General features: G+C 37.7%; 2 protein-coding genes across 5 annotated transcripts in view; one reads left to right on the forward strand and one right to left on the reverse strand.

Moving 5' to 3' along the window:
- The window catches only part of LOC116031004 (putative pre-16S rRNA nuclease), a 518,904-nt gene that overhangs the window by 193,549 nt on the left and 316,238 nt on the right, over nt 1-9,117 (forward strand). The window lies entirely within an intron of this gene.
- The window catches only part of LOC116031009, a 4,523-nt gene continuing 2,832 nt past the window's right edge, over nt 7,427-9,117 (reverse strand). For all 3 annotated transcript variants that reach the window (XM_031273437.1, XM_031273434.1, XM_031273438.1), the window contains 4 exons: nt 8,900-8,979; nt 8,468-8,749; nt 7,809-7,885; nt 7,427-7,724 (listed from right to left, as the gene is read on the reverse strand). In XM_031273437.1, coding sequence (XP_031129297.1) covers nt 7,827-7,885; nt 8,468-8,749; nt 8,900-8,921 — 363 coding nt within the window. In that variant the 5' untranslated portion in view covers nt 8,922-8,979 and the 3' untranslated portion in view covers nt 7,427-7,724; nt 7,809-7,826. The remainder of the gene's footprint in view (nt 7,725-7,808; nt 7,886-8,467; nt 8,750-8,899; nt 8,980-9,117) is intronic.

Below are 9,117 nucleotides of genomic sequence, written 5' to 3' on the forward strand. Positions count from 1 at the left end.
ATATATATATATATATATATATATATATATATATATATATATATATATATATATATATATATATATATATATATATATATATATATATATATATATATATAGGGTCATAATCAGGTGTGACCGCCCCTTAACGTGCGGTTAGTGTGGTCGCACCACTATGTATACAAATATACACCACTCAATGTTAGAAAATGCACCACACAAATATGCATCATATCATTATGTATGTGAACAAGAAAATATGAAAAGTATATATATTTGAATTTCAAAGTGCGCGGGTACAAAATCTCTATCAATGAAATCCGATCCTCTGATTCTCCACTTAGTTGACTTGACTTGCTGAAGGGCCTTGTTCTTTAATGAAAGGCTTTGTTGCTTGATTTTCATTGAAGGGCCTCCGGACTCAAATTGGCTTGATCTTCAGTCTACTTTAGCTTGACTTGATCACTTGAATTGTTTGATCTTCAATCCTCTTTTGCCAAGCTTCGGTATGTATTTCTGCAAGGCTTCTTTATGACTTCTGAAATCTTTACTCTAGAGAATAGTGGAGCTTCAAGTGATGCTTGAGAATGAAATAAATGCCTCTATTTATAGGGGTGAGAATGAGAGACTCCCACTTCATCCAGAACTCTTTGATATTATCTCAAAATTAATAAATAAATATTTGAGATAATATAAAGAGTTATCCAAAATGTATGTAGCCACCATAATGTCTAGGTTCAGGATCCTATCACAACTATAATATCTTAAATATTAATATCTAATTTGACTAAATCATTATCAAATAACTAAATTAATTAGGCAAATAACATAACCCAAATTAATTTAATTAATTGATATACAAGTTCAAATAATATGCGGTCCAATATTGATAACCAATTTAATTCCATCAAAATTTCCGTGTCTACAAATTGCCCCCTCGAGACTTGCTTGAATGTGTCACGTGAGAGCGCATCCAGCTTGAAAGTGCGTAATTCAAGGAAGTCTCGACACCATATGAAGCAGTTTATCCTCGTACTACAGAGACTGAAATGATATGAAGCAGTTTATCCTCGTACTAAGGAGATTGGAATGATTTGAAGTAGTTTATCCTCGTGCTAAGGAGATTGAAATGATTTGAAGGAGATAAGGCAATTTTGAGTCGTGCCAAGGAGCCTTGAATGAATATGAGGCAGTTTCGACTCGTGCCGGGGAGCCTTGAATATGTTGTGTTTTCAATTCATACTGAGGATGCTTGACAAATATTGCCTCCATCATAGATAGTGGTATAATATGATGATGCATATTCTTCTCCATCACATGGGTTGATTTGAGGAATTTTCATCTTCATTTCTTGGTTAGTTGGAGTTGTAACCACTTCGGCACATATATAATCCGTTAATGTGATTGGAACTCGTACTTTCATATGGTGGTTACAAGTTTTCCCATCAATAGGGTCCTTTAACACTCTCTTCTTGACCCACATTTTCATAAGAGTTTTTTCCCAAAATGGTCCCTCGACTATTGCTCATTCTCAATTTTGCATTTCGACTTTCAATTGCACCTAATGTGGTCCCTCGACTTTCAAAAACTCACCCAATTTGGTCCTCCGTTACATATTTCGTCAAATCAGTGTCAAAATGGAGGGTATTTTCGTCCATTTACCTATTGTTAGCCTAATAAACATTAAGAAATAGTTGAGGGACCATTTTGAGAATAGTCAAGGGACCATTTTGGGAAAAACTATTTTATTTATTTCGTTTTTGTTTATTTTCATTTTTAGACTCTATAAAATTAGAATTTCTATACATTTTTTTCTTACAAATATAAATAGTTAAAATCGCGCAATCCAACCTCAAAATTTTTAACTTTCTTTATAGACTTTTCCTCTCTAAATATACAATCTATTCTTATGAAGTTTTACAATAAGTTCCGTAAATTTCATAAATACTCATATACTTCTATTTTTATTTTTTTTTTATGTTCATAGACAATCAATCACTATGTATCACATTAAATATTACTTTTACGATTGAAAATAATATTTTTTTTTCAAGCGTAGACACCCAAAGAGTGTAAAATTTAGGAAAAATATTGGACCGCAAGGTAAATTTTTCTAGTAAACTTCTCAGGTAAGTCGAAAAGTAAAATCTCGTCAATGTTTCCTGCAATATTTTATGTATTTGATTTCGAAGTAATTATTAAATTTTATATTAATTTACATTATTTAAGATATTGTATGACATATTTTATATGTTTTCCTCTTCTTATTTTTTTTAATTAATTATTAATTATTAAGGAAAGCATAATTTATTTTGTAATGTGGACACATTATTTTTAATAATTTTGATTTAATTAAATTATACCTTAATTATAAAAATCCTACCTAATAATTTTAGTATATTACACGGGACACAATAATTATTATAAATAATGTTTAATAATTGTCAATTTGTATTCAACAATAAAATTTATAGTTAATTTTTAAGTCAATCATAAAATCTTTTGTGCTGTGGGCACATTATTTTTAATTATTTGAGTTTAATAATATTATATCTTATTTATAAAAAAATCCAAAATAATATATATAGTACTACATATGTGACTAAGAAGTGTTTTAATCGGTGCTTAAAAAATGAGTATTTATAAAATTTACGAAACTTATTGTAAATCTGCATATGAATAGTTTGTATATTTAGATAGAGGGAAAAAGTCTGTAAAAAAGTTAAAAAATTTTAGGATGGATTGCACGATTTTAACTATTTATACTTGTAAGAAAAAAATGTATAGAAATTCTAATTTTATAGAGTCTAAAAAATGAAAATAAACAAAAATGAAATAAATAAAATAGTTTTTTTCCAAAATGGTCCCTTGACTATTCTCAAAATGGTCCTTCAACTATTTCTTAATGTTTATTAGGCTAACAATAGGTAAATGGACGAAAATGCCCTCCATTTTAACACTAATTTGACGGAATATGTAACGGATGACCAAATTGGGTGTGTTTTTGGAAGTCGAGGGACCACATTAGGTGCAATTGAAAGTAGAAATGCAAAATTGAGAATGAGCAATAGTCGAGGGACCATTTCGGGAAAAAACTCTTTTCATAACTTGCTTAGGTGGTCGTGTTGCCTCACAAATGTGGTGTTGCTTAGCATGCTTAACACCAAAACGAGTATCATGTTTAGCTTTGACATCATATGACTTGACGTTAAGAGGGAGTTGACGCTTATGTCGTTTCTCATTTCCTTTCACATTGCTCCTCTTAACGAGTAGTGAAGTAGATTTATCGCATGAGATGGACACTTGATTGGCGCTTGCTATGGAATCTGCAAGTTCAACTTTCCCCTGTTGAGCTAACTCCATTACTTCATCCTTAAAGACAAAGTAATTTTCAATTGGATGCCCGACGAGTCTATGGTACTTGCAGTAACTCGGATCATCTACCATTGATGCCTCATGTGGTCGCCTCATTTCTGGCAAATCAACGAGGTTGTGCTTTAATAGCTCATCAAACATATGTGAGACGTCAGAATCCAAGAATGGATACTGCTTGTTTTGTCTTTCCCTTAGAGAAAGCCTTCTACTGTCCTGCAATGACCTAGAAGCATCTTTAAACCCACTAGCAACTTTAGTGAATATCCGAGATGGTTGAGTATTCACATGCATAGCATCCATGCTTTCGTATTTCTTAAAGGGTTTGCCCCCATTTTCAACATCATGACTCTTGTCCCCATTGTAGAAGCTTGGATGGGTATGTTTTGTCCACCATTAGCAGCTATGCTTAATTCCATATCATGGGCGCGACTAGATAATTCTTCGAAGGTCTTATGCTTGAGCCCTTGGAGGATATAGGAGAGCTCGAAGTGCATGCCCTGGATGCACATTTCAATCACAGAGCTCTGTGAAATCTTTTCCTTGCAATTTAAGCACAACTCTCTCCATCTTTCAATGTAAGTAGTTGAGCATTCACCCTCCCTTTGGCGGGCGGTGGTGAGTTCTAAGAAGCTGGTGGTTCTTCTCGTGCTATAGAAGCGCGTCAAGAACTCTCGCTCCATGTCATGCCAGCTATCAATGCAACCAGGCTCTAAGTCGGTGTACCAATTGAATGCAGTACCCTTCAAAGAACGGACAAACTACTTGACAAGAAGATCTCCATATGTCCCTGCGTCATTGCATGTTTCCACGAAGTGGGCGATGTGTTGTCTTGGATTGCCTTTCCCATCGAATTGTTGAAATGTTGGAGGTTGATAGCCAATGGGCATCTTCAAATCCTCTATCCTTTGGGTGTAAGGCTTGGTGTAAGTGTATGAAGGTTGTCCTCCCTCGAGCTTTCCTTTGATAGCTCCCATGACGAACTCGTTAAGTCGATCTACTGGTATCATGCCCCAGTGACTAGAATGCTCATGTCCGAAGCTGGTATGTGCGAAGTTGATTCATTGTGTATCGTAGTTCGCCCAATGCGAGTTGGAGAGTGTGAGATGTCTTCTCCTTGAACCTCGGGTTGTTTCCCAGGAGCCCTGCTAGTTTCGTCATTTCTTGTGCTCTCGACATTTTCAACTAAGTCGTTGATTCTCTTTTCTTGGCTTTGAATGAGGTTGGTCATCTCTTCAAGAGCCTTAGTGATGCCAGCAAGTTGATCCTCTATAGATGTTGCGCTTGTTGTCATAGCAGGCATGATGGTATAGATGCATGACCATTTTGGCGCAGCTTTCCACACATTGGACGTCAGCGATGTTGGTAACGAGCCTCCAGCGTTTCCTTTTGGGGATGTTCGACTCCTACTATCAGCAGCTTCTTTCAAAGATGTTGGACTCCTGCTACATGTCGCTTCTTTTGGAGATATTGGATTCTCGCTATATGCTGCTTTTTTCGAAGATGTTGGGCTCTCGCTATATGCCGCTTCTTTCGGAGATGTTGGGCTCTCACTATCCGCCGCTCCTTTTAAGGATGTTGGACTCTTGCTATTCGTCACTCTTTTTGGGGTAGTTGACTTCCCGCTATCAACTGCTCCTCTCAAAGAAGTTGGCTTCCCACTACTGGTTGTTCCTTTTGAAGATGTCAACCTTCTGCTATCGTTTGGTCCTTTCGGAGAAGGCGACATTCCACTACCAGCTGCTTCTTACGAAGAAGTCAACCTTTTGCTATAGTTTGCTCCTTTCGAAGGAGTCGGCATCTCGCTACTAGTTGCTCCCTTCGAAGATGGTAGATCCGCAACGTAGGTAGCCTTCCTCGGGATAGTAGGGGTTGTTTCGAATCTTTGAATCATGCGTCGAACGATTGACTCAGGTTCAGACAATCGCATTCCTAAGCTCCTTGTGTGGCTCCTAGTTAATGGTCCTTCCGTCTCTCGGCTAGCTTCGTAACTAGCTGTTGATGAAGACTTGGAACTAGCAGCTTGGGCAAAGGACTTCTTGAACACCGAGCTTCTTGACGCCATTCAGATTGCTGGTAGAGTTGCTTGTTGAGTTGATCGATAGTGAAGAGATGAGAGGTAGAGATGTCCCACTGGGCGTGCCAAAATCTGTGAACAAGAAAATATGAAAAGTATATATATTTGAATTTCAAAGTGTGCGGGTACAAAATCTCTATCAATGAAATCCTCTGATTCTCCACTTAGTTGACTTGACTTGAAACTTTGGCTGAAGGGCCTCCGGAATGCGGCTTGTTCTTCAATGAATGGCTTTGTTGCTTGATCTTCATTGAAGGGCCCCCGGACTCAAATTGGCTTGATCTTCAGTCTACTTTAGCTTGACTTGATCACTTGAATTGTTTGATCTTCAATCCTCTTTTGCCGAGCTTCGGTATGTATTTCTGCAGGGCTTCTTTATGACTTCTGAAATCTTTACTCTAGAGAGAAGTGGAGCTTCAAGTGATGCTTGAGAATGAAATAAATGCCTCTATTTATAGGGGTGAGAATGAGAGACTCCCACTTCATCCAGAACTCTTTGATATTATCTCAAAATTAATAAATAAATATTTGAGATAATATAAAGAGTTATCCAAAATGTAGCCAACATAATGTCTAGGTTCAGGATCCTATTACAACTATAATATCTTAAATATTAATATCTAATTTGACTAAATCATTATCAAATAATTAAATTAATTAGGCAAATAACATAACCCAAATTAATTTAATTAATTGATATACAAGTTCAAATAATATGCGGTCCAATATTAATAATCAATTTAATTCCATCAAAATTTCCGTGTCTACAATGTACGCATCACCAAAAAACACACCACTAGGTTTGCAAATATACACCACACAGTGTTAGCAAATGCACCATTAAGGGCAAGGGAGTTATGATGCATTATTTTGGGTGTATGGTGTGTTTTTTGGTATTTTTATGTATTTTCATTGTGGTGTGTTTTCTAACATTGAGTGGTGTGAACCGCACCGACCGCACGGGAAGGTGCGACCACATTTGAACATATTTCTATATATAGGGAGGTCGTCAACCCAAGCTAGGTCTGCCGTGGAGTGGTTAGGCACCCACATGACAGCCCTAGACAAACTAGGGTCAAGGCTCACTGCGAAAGGACCCCATTAGGGGTCATACTCATGAAGGTCGTCGAGTCGTGGGCGGAGACTAGTGACCGAGCCCCAAGCTCTCACCATGATGAGGTCGAGTAGCTCCGGAAGAGAGTGGACGAGCTCTAGGAGGGGGTGATCGCGGTCCATCAAGCTACCGCCTTGTTAACCCACCTCATGGAGGTGTTCGGGCCCCCCAGCTCGACCCCAAGGCCTCTCGAGGGGTGCCTACACTTACTCCACCCCTCTCAAGGGAGGTCGATCAACCTCGTAAACGAATGAACGAGCTCTAGGAGGGGATGGTCCCGATCCAACAAGCTACCACCTTATTGACCCGCCCCGCGGAGGTGTTCGAGCCCCCCTGCTCAAGCTCCAATGCTTCTTGATGGATGCCTACACTTACCCAACCCCTCCCAATGGAGCGTGATAGGTCTAGCACCCAGCTTCGCCGGGCCCCAAAAACTCAAGTTGGGGAGGGGGGGGGGGGATCAACTCACCATGACCTCGCCAAACTACCTCATTGGGGGGAGACAAGGAGAGGTGCAGTCCCCTCAACTTAGCATAGGGGTGACACATGGCACTAGTACAAAAAGATCCATCCGCTACACCTGTAAAAGTGTTTTCGCTACACCTCTACAGGTGAAGCGTATGGTAGTGACGCTAAAAGCATAAGATTTCTGCGCACCCTTTAAAGGTGCCGCGAAAAGCACATAATAAATAATATTAAAATGACTTTCCGCGGCACCCGTGCGGAAAGTAGCCAATTTTTTTTATTAATTACTTTATGCGGCACCTGCATGAGCAGGTGCCGCTGAATATTTTTTTATAATTAAATTAAATATTATACAATAAACCAGTTCTTTTTTTTATAATTAAATTAAATATACAATAAACCAGTTCTAATGTATGGAGAGAAACGCACCATGTTTTAAAAAAATAAAAACAGAAAATACAGTATTAAAGATTTGCAGCAGTGAGTACTTTACCAATAAACTAGTGTTACAATATTAAAAAATCTAAGAAAGCTTGAAATTTACAATGTTGCTAAACTATAAAGAGGGCAGTATAAATTCATATATATGTACATATATGACAATAGACGCACCATGCTTCTCAAATTCATCACTTTGCATCTAAAGAATCACAATCTCTTGAACCTTCCCCCCTCAGCCTTGCACTTTGATTTTGATTTATTTGTAGCTTCAATCTGTTTAAGTAAAAAATAACAAATAAATGAATACACCAAGAAATAAATACAGAATTTTGATGCCAAAAAGGGAAGGAAACTCACTCAAGAATGTACTCAGGTTCATGCATAAAGTTTTTCAACCCTGCTAGAAACATTTTGCATTTGCATAAGACAACAGCCTGAAAACAGTACCAGAAGAAATAAGAAATTAATTAACAAATTAGAGATCCAAATATTCAATGAAAAGCAAGTAATGGCGAATGAAACCAGAAACTAAAAAATTCCAGAGTCTGGGGTGATCAAACATTAACCAATTAGTATAGTATTGTAGTTCAACTCAAAACTTTCAAATGCAAAATATTCACTTCAAATGACACCTTGAGAAAAGATACAAACAACCTTGCAAATAAAGCAATAAACTCTACAGGCCTGTTTAGTGCATTTTTCTGTTTTCTTTTCCCACACTTTTCTCATTTTTCTTTTTCCAATTACTAATTGCACCCTACCTGTTCCCAGCAGTAACTTCAACAACAGATTCAAACAAACATACAAATGCAGTTCTATGGAACTTAACACTAAGGCAATTCAATTCAGATAATCTGGTAAAAAGACATAATAATTTGGGGAAAATGATTATTTTCTCATTTAATCTACGGTAGCAAACAAGAAACAATATTTTCTCATTTAATCTGCACACATCCAGTTTGATTTTAGAGATTAGGAAAAGAAATAAATAACAAAAAATTCAAAGGGAGGCTTACCATCTGTGGTGGAGGCTAGCAGTGGCGTGGCGGAGGCTAGCAGGTCGAGACGGAATGGCAGCGTCGGCGGGTGGCGTCTACTGCAGGTCGCGGCGGTTTGCGGCATCGGTGTCGGCTGAGAGATGGAGGAGATCGACGAAGGTGAGACGAGGAGGGCTTCAGCTGAGATCTGGTCTGTGTTTCCATTTTCGGCTGGCATTAAGACTTGCTGAAGTTGGCCCCTAGTACCAGCTGGCATTAAGAAAAGCCCCAGGTGGAGTATATTCACAAGTTTGTTCAGCCCTGAAACAGTAGGAAGTATAATATAATCAAGATGAACAAAATATATTCTTATGACCCTTGAAGTTGTGCCAAGCAGCTAAACTCTACCTTTGTGACTGTGTCATGAAATCTTAATATAGAAAAGAAAACTTTTAGCTACAGATAAAATACCTTGAAGGTCCAACAGAGCCATACAAATGCTTCAATGTGAAGTCATCCAATCCAGTGCACTCCCAAAGTCAATAATGCGCCTAATAGATGATAGAATACACATTAAGACAAGATAAAAGCACCTATCATAACATGTTATAATTCATATACTATGTATAATTTTGTGGATAAACCAGGGTTTGGGGAAATATGAGACTTCACAAATTCTAAATACCCCA

Source organism: Ipomoea triloba, chromosome 9 (genome assembly GCF_003576645.1).
Source record: "Ipomoea triloba cultivar NCNSP0323 chromosome 9, ASM357664v1".
In the NCBI taxonomy this organism is placed as follows: Eukaryota; Viridiplantae; Streptophyta; class Magnoliopsida; order Solanales; family Convolvulaceae; genus Ipomoea; species Ipomoea triloba.